This window comes from Odontesthes bonariensis, chromosome 9 (assembly GCF_027942865.1).
Source record: "Odontesthes bonariensis isolate fOdoBon6 chromosome 9, fOdoBon6.hap1, whole genome shotgun sequence".
Taxonomy (NCBI): domain Eukaryota; kingdom Metazoa; phylum Chordata; class Actinopteri; order Atheriniformes; family Atherinopsidae; genus Odontesthes; species Odontesthes bonariensis.
This window is the reverse complement of record NC_134514.1, coordinates 39997532-40013230: the sequence shown is the minus strand read 5'-3', so window position 1 is coordinate 40013230 and position 15699 is coordinate 39997532. Positions and strand designations below refer to the sequence as shown.

At 43.6% G+C, this 15699-nt stretch overlaps 1 protein-coding gene across 7 annotated transcripts in view; it reads left to right on the top strand.

Annotated features, from left to right (window-relative positions):
- Window positions 1–15699, top strand: part of LOC142388681 (protocadherin Fat 3-like) — a 248293-nt gene that overhangs the window by 64337 nt on the left and 168257 nt on the right. For all 7 annotated transcript variants that reach the window (XR_012770319.1, XM_075474223.1, XM_075474224.1 and 4 more), the window contains exon 4: window positions 14057–14118. Coding sequence is in view for 6 of the 7 variants with exons in the window: in XM_075474223.1 (XP_075330338.1) it covers window positions 14057–14118 (62 nt within the window). In the remaining variant the exon portion in view is untranslated. The remainder of the gene's footprint in view (window positions 1–14056; window positions 14119–15699) is intronic.

Below are 15699 nucleotides of genomic sequence, written 5' to 3'. Positions count from 1 at the left end.
ACATCACAGCAGCTTTAAAATCTTTACTCTGGCTTCCAGTCAGTCACAGAATAGATTTTAAAAGCCTACTGATGGTTTACAAATCCCAGAACAGTTTAGGCCCAAAATACATCTGTGATATGTTCAGAGAATATAAACCCAGCAGAGCTCTGAGATCCAAGGACTCAGGTCAGCTGGTCCAGTCCAGAGTCCAGACTAAACACGGAGAAGCAGCATTTAGCTGTTATGCTGCCAACAGGTGGAACAAACTGCCAGTGGAGATTAAACTTTCACCAAATGTAGGCATTTTTAAATCCAGGTTAAAAACATTTCTTTTCTCATGTGTCTATGCATGAAATCTGCGCAGTATCTTTGAACTTATCTAGACTGTTGCCTGTTTTTAATCATTTTAATTTAATTTTAATTATTCATTTCTTGCTTTTTTATATTATTTATGCATTTTTAATGCTTCTTACACTCCCCGCTGCAATGCTTTTATTTTATGTAAAGCACTTTGAATTGTTTTGTACATGAAATGTGCTATACAAATAAATTTGACTTTGACTTTGGGTACCTTTGGCAGTGTGGGCAGGTGCCAAGTCCTGAAGGAAAATTAAATCAGCTTCTCCAAAAAGCTTGTTAGCAGAAAGAAGCATGAAGTGCTCCAAAATTTCCTGGTAGATGGGTGCGTTGACTGTAGACTTCAGAGAATGCAGTGGACCAACACCAGCAGATGACATGGCACCCCAAATCATCACTGACTGTGGAAAATTGACACTGGACGTCAAGCAACGTGGATTCTGTGCCTCTCCACTCTTCCTCCAGACTCTGGGACCTTGATTTCCAATAAACATGCAAAATTTACTTTCATCTGAAAAGAGGACCTTAGACCACTGAGCTACAGTCCAGTTCTCTTTCTTCTTAGCCCAGGTAAGACGCTTCTGACGTTGTCTGTGGTTCAGGAGTGGCTTGACACGAGGAATGCGACATTTGTAGCCCATATCTAGGATTCGTCGGTCCGTAGTAGCTCTTGATGCGCTGACTCAAGCCTCAGTCCACTCCTTGTGAAGTTCCCCCAAATTCTTCAATGCATTTTGCTTGACAATCCTCTCAAGGCTGAGGTTATCCCCGTTACTGGTGAACCTTTTCCTACCTTACTTTTTCCTTCCACTCAACTTTCTTTGAATAGCCTGTGCTTGGATACAGCACTGTGTGAACAGCCAGCTTCTAAAGCAATGACCTTTTGTGGCTCACCCTACGTATGGAGGGTGTCAGTGACTGTCTTCTGGACATGTCACGTCAGGATTCTTCTCCATGATGTATAGCCTACTGACCCAGACTGGGAGACCATTTAAAGGCTCAGGAAACCATTGTAGGTGTTTTCATTAGCTGATAAGGGTGTGACACCATGAGTTTCCAATTTTTCACAAATTTTCAAATTTTCTGAGACACTGAATTTTGAAATACTTGGAATATTTCACTCTGTGTGTAATCAATCTATAAAATATGAGTTTCACTTTCTGAAATAAGTGACAAAAAATATTGAACTTTTTCACGATATTCTAATTTTTGGAGCTGTACTTGTACAGGGTATTTGGCAATAAACTGAACAAAATTAAATATTTGGATGTCAGGCATGGGTCCAAAGCCTTTTTTTTTTAATGTCTTGTGGTGATAAATTAGTGGACTGAATTTGTTACAAGTCAGAGAAATTTGATGTTAGGTCTTTTTCACAGAAATTTTCTCGAAGCACTACAGAATATTTATTCCACACCTGATGCTTAAAGCCCATTCAAATACTAGGCTCTCCTAATGTGTGTGGCAGGTTTCAAGAGCTCTCAAGCATCCTTAACATCTTAACAGTATCTTTATGTTTCAGACTAAAGAATAACCATTCACCGCCAAAGTGTTTCATGAACACTCTCATTATTTGATATGAAGGATTGTGGTGGAAATTTTAGTAAGGCACAGAGTCAGTTATTTTCTTCTGAGGAGATAAGAGGATTTTATAATTATATATTGCAAGAGAGAACAGCACAGTACAAAATACAGAGCTGACCACTAAGGCAAAAACACTCAGTTATATTGCCCATTGTCACGTCATCACTCATTGGGTATCTTTGTAACTTTCTTCTACCTTTCCTCCCTCAACTATAGTTGAGGTTACCCAGATCTGTCGACATAGTCGTAAAACTCAGCTTCATCCCTGTCTTGCTTTAAGTTCAGCTATCCGATTCTATATCTATATATATTCTTTTAAATATTTTTGGGGCTTCCATCCATCCATCATCTGCCTCTTCTCACGGGATCAGGTCGTGGGGGCAGCAGCTTGAGCAGAGAAACCCAGACGTCCCTGTCCCCGGCCACTTCCTCCAGCTCTTCTGGGGGAACCCCGAGGCGTTCCCAGGCCAGCCGAGAAACATAGTCTCTCCAACGTGTCCTGGGTCTTCCCCGGGGCCTCCTCCCAGTGGGACGGGCCCGGAACACCTCACCGGGGAGACGTCCAGGAGGCATTCTCACCAGATGCCCGAGCCACTTCATCTGACTCCTCTGGATGCGGAGGAGCAGCGGTTCTACTCCGAGCCCCTCCCGGATGACCGAGCTTCTCACCCTATCTCTAAGGGAGAGCCCAGACACCCTGCGGAGGAAACTCATTTCGACCGCTTGTATTCGCGATCTCGTTCTTATCGCGATTTTTGGGGCTTTTATGCCTTTAATGGACAGGATAGTTGAAGAGAGACAGGAAGCAGGGGCAGAGAAAGGGGGAATGACATGCAGCAAAGGGCTGTCCGATGCGGGACTCGAACCGGGGCCAACTGCAGCCAAACCCCTCTTTGGCTGATGAGGCCACTAGTAATAGTGTTAGTCTGAGATTCCGGCTTCTTACAGGTTGGACCAGTTATCAGAGTTCTAGAGTCGCTCAAGGAGCCCAGGGTGGAACAACATCAACCACACTCGCAAAAATTAACCAGACATAGAGAGACTGATCCATGTGTTTGTCTCCAGCAGGTTAGACTGCTGTAACGGCCTACTCACTGGGCTCTCTAAACAGGCTGTAAGACAGCTGCAGTACATCCAGAATGCTGGTGCTCGAGTCCTGACTGGAATCAGGAAATATAATATTTGTCCAGTACTCAGGTGTCTGCACTGGCTTCCTGTCGCTCAGAGAATGGACTTTAAAACATCTCTGCTCGGGGCGGTTGGTGGTGTAGTGGGTTGAGCAGCCGCTCCATGTACAGAGGCTACAGTCCTCGCTGCAGCTGGCCCCGGTTCGAGTCCTGCACTGAGCGGCCCTTTGCTGCATGTCTTCCCCTTCTCTCTGCCCCCTGCTTCCTGTCTCTCTCACCAACTGTCTATCCATTAAAGGCATAAAAAGCCTTTGCTCTACAAATAAAATGGCCTTGCCTTGCCTATAAAACCAATCTATTATTATTATTGTTGCATCCTGAAAGGTAATGATAATTCCCAAGTGTGTCCATTGAAGCACACTATTTTATAACAAAAAACAAAGAAAAGTTAACACAATACAGTTCTGTAACAATATTCTAAGTACTATATCAGACTATAATGGTAATAACACACCTATTGAAATTACAACTTCTGCAGGCTCATCAGCTATTATGCAAGTAATCTTTCTCTTTTGTTGCCTTTTCACCGGCAAGGTTCTAAGCAGCATTTCATCTTCCAGATACTGCAGCAGTTTCATTGAAAACAGAGGCATTGTTTTCTTCTCCACTTTCCTGGTTGTAGAGTAGTGGTAACCTTTACGTAGCAACGACACCTCTGTGACGGAGAAGATTGCAACTACTGGGGCATCAACTCGCGCCACTATAAATGGCCGGCAAGAAACCGTGACGTCATCAACACCACTCACGTGAGCCATCACAGCAACCATGCTGGAACCTTAGGCCCCTTAAATTTAACAACTGGAAATGGCAAAAATCACACAGTCAATCAAAATGGCTGACTTTGTGTTGGATTTACAGGGTCGATCCAAGACACTTTTTTGTAGGAATTTTACACGTGTTTTCTAAAACGTCCTGAGTAAATGTTTGTTACACTGTTATCACATAACCTCATTATGAAAATCAGGAGGTTGTGGTCATTATAACAGTATGCACAGAGTTTTGTCTAGGATTTTAGAAAATATATTGAATAGGATGTAAATATAGGGTTAGGGTTAACTTTAGACTTTAGACAAAAATGGATATTGTTTTTTGATGTATGTACAGTATGTATAGGAATGTGAAAAAGATTCACAACTTCTTACAAATCTAGGGTTTTATGTATCAGTGCACAACCTTATGCCATTTTTTTTACAAGCTGACATTGTATATTAGCTTCCTTTACAAGCAGTATTTTATACCTCTATTCAAGTGGATTATTTTAGGGGCATTGAGTGAGCCATTCGAGTCAACTCTGCCCCTAGTTCTGGCTGAGAAAGAGGAACACAAGTTAATGAAAACAATAATGCCAAATGTACATAATGTCATATGAGGACATGAAAGGGGGGAAAAGAGAGCAAAGTGATGAAAGGTGTAACATAAGAGGCCAGCAAATTTTAAGCGCTGCTGACCAGAAGCCAAGTAACGACATTTCGTTGTCAAGACTCACCTATTTTTTTTTGTGCAATGACAATAAATAAAGTCTAAGTCTAACCTGCTGTCCCCGAAACCGGAAGTTATCATTTGGAACGGAAGTTGGTATGATTAGCAAAGCACGCATATTATATCAGCGAGTCATGGTGAAATATGATTTAAGTGTGTGCGTTTAGATAACCATACCAACTTCCAGTTTAACTGAAACACCTTCTTGTTTCACCGAAATGCCTTCCATTCCAAGTGATATAATCAGAAAATATATGAGTAGTGTAGTAGTGAGCAAAAGAGGAGAAAGAAGTTCAACTCATCAATGATAACAATCTGACAGACAAATCTGAAGGACAAAGGGATGCCTGGTTCATAACTAAAGCCTGTAGAAGGACCTGACAAGTATGGGGCTCAGCATTTAAATCCAACTGGATTTTACAAAGGACTAAACTCTACAAAATTAAACAAGAAGCAGAACTAATTATAATACTAATCAATCTTCAAATCTTCAAAAAAAAAAGTATAAAGACAAGCCAACACACACCATATAATGGCACATGTGCAATATGGAAGTCTCTTTTTAATCCTTATTTTGACTGCATATGTTACACTGATAATAATTTTTATTAATTAATTAACTTGGACTCTAAAAAAGCACTTATAATTACATTTATTCTACTTACATCAGCTTTCTTTACTTACTTAACTGTTCCATGTAATGTATATAAGGGTATATGTATTTGTTGTGTGTACTCAATTTCACTGTACTTTATTCTCTTTCACACATTCCCTCCATCAAGCTGTTTCATACACACACAAAGTCTGCAGTCAGTCAGTCATGTATTGCACTCAACTAATATGATGCCTAATCTTCACAATTTTGAGGTATTTAATTTCTTTTGATTTTACATTTGTCGGGAGATATTATCATAAACAAAATATGGAGTTATAAACATTTTAGTTTATTCAGGGAATTGAGAAAGCTGATGTCCGTTTCATCAGCCTCATGTGTGACCTCTATAATATTTCCTGAATTTTTACAATTTTTACAATAACGTCCAAGTACTCTTGAGCTACTGCAGATTCCACCTTCAAGTTTTTTTGCCTTCTGGTTAGATCACTACTCAGTACCTGTCTGCTCCTTGGCAACTGAAAAGAATTTTCACATATAATTTAATGACCACCCTACTGGCTAAACATCTTATCCCCAGTTCCAGTTCGAGATCATCACCTCATTTCATAATTCACATAACCACAACCTAGTGACTAGTCCTTCATTCACAATATTCATTGAAAATACACAGTGCACTCATCTGACATCATCTTAAACTTGAGTACATGACTGTAGTCAAGTTTCTGCAAGGAGATCATCTGAGCTTCCCTCTCAGCCACCTTTCACCATCATGTATCACAAGCTGCTGTCTGTGCTCTCAACAATTTCCACAGTACATAGCTGCTGCTATGAAATAGTTCTTATAAAACATCAGAATCAGAAACAGAATAATGTTTTTTGGCCAGGTATGTTCACACATACAAGGAATTTGGTTGGTGTCTCTCAGGCAACACAGTGTAAAACAGAGTATAGACAGTGAAAAATGCAACATCTTATATACAGATTATGAACAATACAATAAACATACAGTGCAATAAACTATAATGTGCATCAGTGTATGGGACTAGGCCAAGTAGCATTGTGGTTGTGGAACATGGTGTTATGGATTAGCTGTTTGTGAGGGTGATGATGTGGGGGAAGACGTTGTTCCTGTATCTGTTGCTTCTGGTATGCAGACATCTATATCGTCTGCCAGAGCAGATGAGATCAAAAAGATTGTTTCAAGGGTGTGAGGGGTGTGACGACCCCTCCGCTCCACTAGATGTCCCGGTTCTCTTCAGTGCCTTTTCCCTTCTACAGAGAGTACGGAGTGCTCGTCAGACTGATTGGGCACACCTGGAGCCTGTGCTTCAAAAGCTTCTCTCTTGCCAGTTTCGACCCCTCCTGACTTGCCTTTGACTTGCAGGGCGGCGGCTGTTTTGTTGTTTTTGATCGCTTTCACATTCACACACTCAGGCATGCATACACGACTGACAACTGACTTCCACGTTTCTTTAGTTTAGATTATTTTGTAAATAAAAGTTGTTTGAAATTTGGAAGCTTTCGTCTGTCTCCCATTTTTGTTACAGCCTTAGAGCCGGGCTGTGACAAATGGGGGCTCGTCCGATCGTCCGCTAATTCGGTGACATAAGAGATCAGCTGTAGTTATAGTTGCGAGTAGAGGTGAGATTTTTTTTTGTTGGGAGAAGTTGACGAAAGTGATGGTTGTTTTGGTCAGTGAGCCAGCTGCTGTAAGTCTGTTTGGAGATCGTGTGTTTTGTTTGGCACTGAGTTGTCTGGTCCCGTACGCGGCCGTGGTGGCTCACGGTGGTTCTGTCCCTGTTAGGCTTTACAGCGAGTTCCCTTTTGGAGTTCGTTGGGGGGGGTGTTTTTTTAGAGCGTTGTGAACGTGGTCAGAGCAGTTGTCTCGGGAGCACATCCGGAGCTGCAGGTGAGTCGCCATTAATTTTTGGTTGCTTTACCGGGCTCACGGGCGTTGGTGCATAAGAACCCACCACAAGTAACATCCGAAGACTAGGGGGGAGCTTAGCTAGAGGTTGGTGAGGCAGTTAGAGGGACGGCTCTACTGTGACGTTGCGGTGCTTGTGGGCTGGTTCAACTCAGGTAAGTAGGCTTTTGTAATTTGGTTCGGGTGCATTGGTAGGCGTAATCTGTATTTTGGACAGGTAATTGTTTGTTAGTTGGCATGGCTAGTGTAGAGGATTTTTTTTGAGTGATCCGTCCGAGGAGGGGCTGGAGCGCTGCACACGCGACCAGTTACTAAGGATTGCTGATCATTTTGAATTAGAGATCAGTGATAGACGGTCTAAGGAAAGTATCAAAGCTATTATCAAAGCTAATCTGACTGAGTCGGAGGTTATCAAACCTGGTAAGTCGCAGGCTGCCGGTACGGTTGCGGAAGCTGTTGTGTTTGGTGATCCTGGTTTAACTTTTGAACAGAAGCGTGAGTTGCTTCAGCTACAGGCTGAGGTGGAACAAAAAAGACAGGACACTGAACTTAAAAGGCTGGAGGTGAAAAGGCTGGAAGTGGAGGAGCGTAGGCTGAGTTTAGGGGGTGCAGGCCATGCCTCTGGTAGGTTAAATTCTGGTTCGTTTGATGTTGCCAGTAACCTGCGTTTGGTTCCTCAGTTTGGTGAGCGAGATCCGGACACATTTTTCTCCCTGTTTGAGCGCGTGGCTGACAGTAGGGGGTGGTCAGATTCAGACCGAACACTGTTGCTACAGTGTGTGTTAACAGGTAAAGTGCAGGAAGCGTACTCTGCTCTCACAGTAGCTGAAAGTAAAGTTTACATCACTGTGAAGGAGGCTGTTTTGACCACTTATGAGTTGGTGCCGGAGGCGTACCGACAAAGGTTTAGGAGCTGGGAGAAGTCTGGGAAGCAGACTCATGTTGAGTTTGCCAGGGAGCTGGAGACTCATTTCAGTCGGTGGTGTGCTTCCTTGGAGGTCAGCACTTTTGGTGACCTTTGTAATTTGGTTGTTCTAGAGCAGTTTAAGAACTCTATTCCCAGTCACATCGCTGTGTACATTAGTGAACATAAAGTGAAGACTGCTGCCAAGGCCGCTAAGCTGGCAGATGAGTATGTGCTTACACACAGGGGTGGCCGTGAGTACCACTCTCGGGATGATTTTGGTTACCGGGGAGGTGGTAAACGTGGGGCAAGTCATGTGAAGGGAGATGAAGGAATTGGTCATCTGGGTAACAGCAGACCAGAACGGGTTGCATATGGTCAAGTACAGTTTGACTCAACTAAAACATGCCACTATTGCAAAGGCAGGGGGCATTGGAAGGGTGATTGTCCTAAACGTAGGAATAGTGGTCCCCAGGTTAAATCTGTTGCTCTTGCTGCCTCTGATAAACGTGTTAATCCTATCATTTCCTCCTCCCAGCAGGTGGAAGCTGGAGGTACGTGCAGTTTGGATAAGGCTGATTTCTCAGCTTTTGTCTCGGATGGCTATGTGTCACTGGTTGGGAGTAATGCCACTGTGCCGGTAAAAATTCTGAGAGATACGGGGGCTTTTGACTCATATATTGTGAGTTCTGTGTTGCCTTTTTCTGAGGAAACAAATACTGGAGACTCCATTTTGATGCAGGGAATGGGGCTAATGGTGTTGCCAGTTCCGCTGCATAAACTGATACTGCACTGTGGGTTGGTTCAGGGTGAGGTTACCATGGGGGTGCGTCCTGCACTTCCCCTTAAGGGGGTGGATATTATTCTTGGTAATGATCTTGCTGGGAGACATGTGTGGGCTGATGGTCTGCCACCTCCACCCATAGTAACATCTTCACCTGTTGTTACAGGAAGGCCAGATGAGAGTGCTCAGTGTTTTCCTGGAGTTTTCACGGCCTGTGCGGTGACACGAGCTATGTGCCGTGTTGAGTCGGAGTCTAATACTGACCTGGAGGATGAGAGAGCAGGAGAAAGTGAGCTTTTCTCCGTAGACATCCCTGAGTCTCTTTTGTCTGTTTCTCGCAGTGACCTGCTGGCGGAGCAGAGAGCAAATCCCTCTCTGAGTCAGTTGTTTGATCAGGTTCTCACTGTTAAGGAGGCAGAGAGTGTTGCAAGTGGGTACGTGTTGAAGGATGAGTTGTTGGTGCGGAAATGGCTGCTTCATGGGGAAAACTGTTGGTGACCCGGTCTGGCAGATTGTTGTTCCTTCTAAATTTCGCAGTGAGGTGCTGAAGGCTTCCCATGATCAGTCTGGGCATCTGGGTGTCCATAAGACTTATAATTATATTCTGCGGTACTTTTTCTGGCCTTGGTTAAAAAAGGATGTGTCAAGGTACATTAGAACATGCCATACATGTCAGATGACCGGTAAGCCAAACCAGAGTATTAAACCGGTTCCTCTGTATCCTATCCCAGCAATATTACAGCCATTTGAACATTTGATTATTGATTGTGTCGGTCCTTTGCCTCGTTCCAAGGGTGGTAGTAATTATTTGCTGACAGTAATGTGTCAGAGCACAAGGTATCCAGCTGCGTACCCGCTTCGCACCATTACTGCTAGGTCTGTGGTAAAGGCTCTGACGCAGTTCATTTCCATCTTTGGCATTCCAAAAGTAATCCAGAGTGATCAGGGATCAAACTTTTCCTCTCATTTGTTCGCTCAGGTTTTGAAACAACTGAATGTAAAGCATAATCAGGCTTCTGCGTACCATGCTCAGAGTCAAGGGGCTCTGGAATGATTTCACCAGACCCTGAAATCTCTGTTGCGTGGCTACTGTGTTGAACTAAACCAGGACTGGGAGGATGGGCTGCCTTGGCTTCTGTTGGCTGCTCGAGAAGTGGTGCAGGAGAGCACCGGGTTTAGTCCAAATGAGCTAGTTTTTGGACACACAGTGCGTGGGCCACTCACATTATTGCATGATGCTGTGGGGCTGTCGGAACCGCCGAGTAATTTGGTTGATTATGTAAATGGTTTTCGCCACCGGTTGTATGCTGGGGGGGAGATGGCTAGAGAGAAGTTGACCTCTTCCCAGGAGAAAATGAAGCGTCTGTATGACCGTAAAGCTGAGCAGCGGCAGTTTAGCCCTGGTGATCAGGTACTTGCGTTGTTGCCAGTTTTCAGCTCCCCTTTCCAGGCAAAGTTTACTGGCCCGTTTACAGTGTTACGCCAGTTGTCCGACCAGAATTATTTGCTGTCAACACCGGGCCGTAGGAAGTCCACACAACTTTGTCATGTCAATTTATTGAAACCTTATTATACTCGGCAGGTCGACACATCCAAAGGTGAGGAACAGACAAGGACAGGTAAGGCTGTGGCTGCTGCAGTAGGAGGTTTGAGGTTTTTGTCTGTACCAGAGGTTGACGGGGTTATCCAACCTGATGAAAGTTTGTTATGTGGGAGGTTAAACAATTCTGAAACTCTGAAAAAAATTAAACTTCTGTTTGGACACTTGTCTGAGGTAGGGAGCTCTGAGCTGTTTGCTCTGATAAATGAGTATCTGTGTTTGTTTGGTGACGTACCAAGTCGAACTCACCTAATTGAACATGATATTGATGTAGGTGAAACGCAGCCAATCCGCCAACGTTTCTACCGGGTGTCGGAAGAGAAGCGCAAGGTCATGGACAGGGAAATACAGTACATGCTTGTTAATGGTATTGCTGAACCCTCTGCATCTAGCTGGGCATCACCTTGTTTGTTGGTAGACAAGTCTGACAAGAGTCCCAGGTTTTGCACGGACTACCGGAAAGTAAATGGGGTTACAAAACCAGATGCTTATCCCCTACCGCGAATGGAAGACTGCGTAGATCAGGTCGGCTCAGCTCAGTTTGTGAGCAAGTTCGATTTATTAAAGGGTTACTGGCAAGTTCCACTGTCCAAGAGAGCCAGGGAGATCTCTGCTTTTATAACTCCCTCGGGTCTTTTCTCTTACTCAGTTATGAGTTTTGGGTTGTGGAACAAACCAGCGACGTTCCAGCGCCTTATGAATATGGTTGTGTCTGGATTGGAGGGTTGTGCCGTCTATCTCGACGATGTGGTGATCTACAGTAATACGTGGGAAGAACATCTGGTCCGTATTAAAAAACTGTTTGATCGTTTAGCTGACGCACGCTTAACCATTAACCTGGCAAAGTGTGAGTTTGCCAAAGCCACCGTCACATACCTGGGTAAGGTAGTGGGGCAGGGGAATGTGCGGCCTGTGCAGGCAAAGGTGACTGCAATCGTGCAGTATCCAGTACCAGCAACGAAAAAAGAACTCCAACGGTTTCTGGGTCTTGTGGGGTACTACCGCAGTTTTTGTAAAAACTTTTCCACTGTGGTAGCTCCCCTAACAGACTTGTTAAAGGGTAAAGCAAAATACATCTGGTCACCTTCATGTCAGCAAGCTTTTGACAATGTGAAATCCGTCCTTTGTTCTCCTCCTGTGCTTGCAGCTCCACGCATGAACCAACCCTTCCAACTGCAGGTGGATGCGAGTGATGTAGGTGCAGGTGCGGTGTTATTTCAGTGTGATGACTGTGGTGTTGAACGACCTGTGAGTTTTTACTCCAAAAAGTTTAATCGGTTTCAATTGAACTACTCTGTTATCGAAAAAGAGACACTTGCGCTCATCTGGGCTTTGCAGCACTTTGAAGTGTACCTAGATTCTGGCAGTGTTCCTCTGGTGGTCTTTACTGACCATAATCCCATAACTTTCCTGCATTCATTACAGTGTCCAAACCGCAGATTGATGCGATGGGTGTTACTTTTGCAGTCTTATTGTTTGAATATACGCCACATTAAAGGCTCGGATAACATTGTGGCTGACGCTCTATCCAGAGCACCTTGCATTTAAATGTGTACTGTGCCATTATGGTTTACTTTGGTTTTTCAGGCTTCCTCATCACTGTGTCTCGCTTCTTCAGGCGCCGGAGTTGCTGGGTTGCAGAGAGGGCGGGTTGCTTGGCTGACTGGGGTTTGCAGTAGGGTGCATGTGCCCTCTTTTAGTTCCAGGGGGGAACTTTGTTTTTATGGGGGGGGGGGGGGGGTGACGACCCCTCCGCTCCACTAGATGTCCCGGTTCTCTTCAGTGCCTTTTCCCTTCTACAGAGAGTACGGAGTGCTCGTCAGACTGATTGGGCACACCTGGAGCCTGTGCTACAAAAGCTTCTCTCTTGCCAGTTTCGACCCCTCCTGACTTGCCTTTGACTTGCAGGGCGGCGGCTGTTTTGTTGTTTTTGATCGCTTTCACATTCACACACTCAGGCATGCATACACGACTGACAACTGACTTCCACGTTTCTTTAGTTTAGATTATTTTGTAAATAAAAGTTGTTTGAAATTTGGAAGCTTTCGTCTGTCTCCCATTTTTGTTACAGCCTTAGAGCCGGGCTGTGACAGGGGTCAGAGATGATTTTTCCTGCCTGTTTCCTTGATTTTGATGTGTACAAGTCTGTTTTTGATCTGTTTGGTGGCTGTACCAAACCAGACTGTGATGGTGGAGCACAGGGCATATTCAATGAATGCAGTATACAACTGTATCAGCAGCTCCCATGGCAGTACTTCTTCAGTTGTCTCAGAAAGTATATCATCCTAGATCCTACCTTGCCAGCTTTCAAGATCGATCTCTGCTGTTTGGTGTACAGAGGACTCACTCATCAGGGTTCCAGATGTCAAATTCATGATTTGGGGGCACCGCTTATGTTGTGGAGAAAAACCTTAATAGTCAGACTCGTCTCTATGGGGAATTCCATTAACACCTTCAGCAGAGATCCATGCCACACAGCAGCATACCAACCCAGTCTTACAGCAAAACGTGTAATAGCTACATTGGTCCACAAGGGAAAACGTGGTATTGTCACAATTTGGCCCCCAAAATTGACAATACTACGTTTTATTTGGCCTAATAATTTACATTGCCGTGCAACCAGGTCACATGACTATCAAGTTTCCCTCAGCGAAAAAAAGAAAATGGCCGACTGTCGACCTATTTTCTGTGAAAAACAACATTTTAAGAAATCATCTGCATTTGTATGCATTTCGATGGCATTTCTAGCGAGAACTATGCATAATATTTTTATAATCTTCGTTCAAGGAATGTAGACGATCTTTCGTTTATTAGTTTCACCGAAGATTTTAGTATCTCCTTGAAAAAACGTAAGAATAAAACGTTTGGTACCGTTGTTAAGGTGGTTGCTATGGACGCTGCTAGCTCTACGTCACCGACCTGCACCGACATTCCCCGTACTTTCTGTTTTAAAAAAAAATAAAAAAATGTTTATATATATATAAATATATACCCAGATGACAATAGTGACCTTATCATAGAAATGGTTGATAATGTATTATCAACCATTTCTATCAATGGACCATTATTTCAGTGAGCCAGTAGAGGGAGAAGGCATGTGATTTTTTTTGTTTTTTTTTTTTTTTTTGTTTTCAACTTTATTGATCCAATGTGTATCTCTCATAATATATTCAACAGAACAGTCGGCCATTTTCTTTTTTTCGCTGTGGGAAACTTGATAGTCACGTGACCTGATTGCAAGGCAATGTAAATGAATGGGCCAAATAAAACGTAGTATTGTCAATTTTGGGGGCCAAATTGTGACAATACCACGTTTTCCCTTGTGGACCAATGTAGCTATTACACGTTTTGCTGTGAGACTGGGTTGAGCCCAGGCTCTGGTTCCTCTATGTCTGTGTCTTGCACAAACATCTTCTGTTGTTTATCTTACCAGAGAACACCCTGACCCCTGGTCTTAGCATGACACAGACAGAGAGACAGAAAGTATATGGTGTGAATGAGATGGATAAAACTTTGCTCCCACAAAACCTGGCCAGTGTCTGTGTTTTTGTGTCTGAGTGTGTGCATAAGAAAAAGAGAGACAGCAAACAAAAGAAAGAGAGAAAGAGTTTTAATGGCCTTCTCTGTTTTCGTTCTCAGGTCTGATCACCACAACATCACAGAAATTGGACCGGGAACAACAAACAGAGCATGTTTTGGAGGTCAGGTCATATCCTTTATTCCATTTCCTTAACTTTTTACTTCCATGATTGCTTGCCTCAACTCCACTATGAGTCTCAGTTCCTCTCACCAGAGATGTGAGCAGAGGACGTGAGGTGAGGTGGCATTTGACAAAATGAGACATCCTATAATAGCCATGCTATTGCTGCATTATCTTGTTAGCTGATTATTTGAGGTGATTGTGATAACATGTTTATCTTTAATTCCATTAACAATATGGGATTAATGATTTATGCACATTCAGACATTGCGGATGCCTAAAAAAAAATTAAGCTTAAGCTCCTCCAGCAAGCCTCCTCCCTCCTCCCTTTTCCAGGTTAGGGTTAGACCAGGTAATCAAAAAAATGTACAATGGAGTTGGATCTGTTCAGGCACCACATGGAATGTGCAGTCTTATAATGCATGTACATGCACATGCAGTGCTTTGGGAAAATATTCATCCCTTTGGCAATGTTTGCTCTCTTTGTTGTCTTACAACTTGAATTTTAAATAATACAAAGATATCAAAGTAAACATTTTGTCAAGCCCTCTTATGCAGAAATTATATATGTAAATTTCTTGGTGCCTGTCCCTATGAGTTAGGCACATTTAGTCATGTGGATTTTTTCCATTTCCTTAATACTTCGTAAGAATCTAACCCCAAACTGCACTTCTAAAGAAATCTGACCCTGACCTGTTTGGAGAACTCCTTGTTGCTTCTTGTTTGATGGGGTGCTATACAATGTGTACTCTGAGGCTCTTCACAGCAGCTATATACTGACATCATGTGAAAATTAGAATACATACAGGTGTAATTTATTTACCTAATTGTAGAACTTATGAAGTTAGCTGACAGAAGATCTTAATTAAGGGTTTAATGGCAAAGGGAATAAACTGACAACCAACAGAATCTTTCTGTTTTGACCACCAGAGTAGTTGCTCCGGCCACAAAAGACTGGTGCTACATTAGCAACAACTCTTTAAATAGTATTCACAGCCACTGACTGCTGTTTAAAACGGCATTTAATAGACATCACTTTGCAGAGTGCCGTATTGCTCTATTGGTTGAGTGGACGAGTCGTGTACAGAGGCTATAGTACCTTGATGCGGCTGACCTGGGTTTAGAGTCCCTGTCTGAGGCCCTGAGGCCCCTGTCTGAGGCCCTCCTGCTAAACGTCTTCCCCCACTCTCTCTGTCCCCTTTGCTGTCTACCTAACATCAAATAAAGGCCAATAGAGCCCAAAAGATTTGTGCAGGGAAAAGGAGATCTGAATAGATAAACTGTCTCCCTGCACTGTGGTCCTCCACTAAATTCACAATAGCCGTATTCGGACAGAGCAGTTCTAAGAACGCAGCTCTAAGAATGCAGTTCTAAAAACGCCGGTCTAAAGGCTGATTTATGGTGGGAAACCAGGTCGTCTGCGTGTGTCGCAGTTAACGCAGATATGCCCCCCCCCCCCCCTTCCGCAGACACTCTGGTGCACCTCCCCAAAATTGTGACTGACCGCAGACAGTGCCGCAGATATCGCCGCAGGGAGGAGAGAAAGGAGGCCTCTGATTGGTCAACTCTACATCCGCTCTAC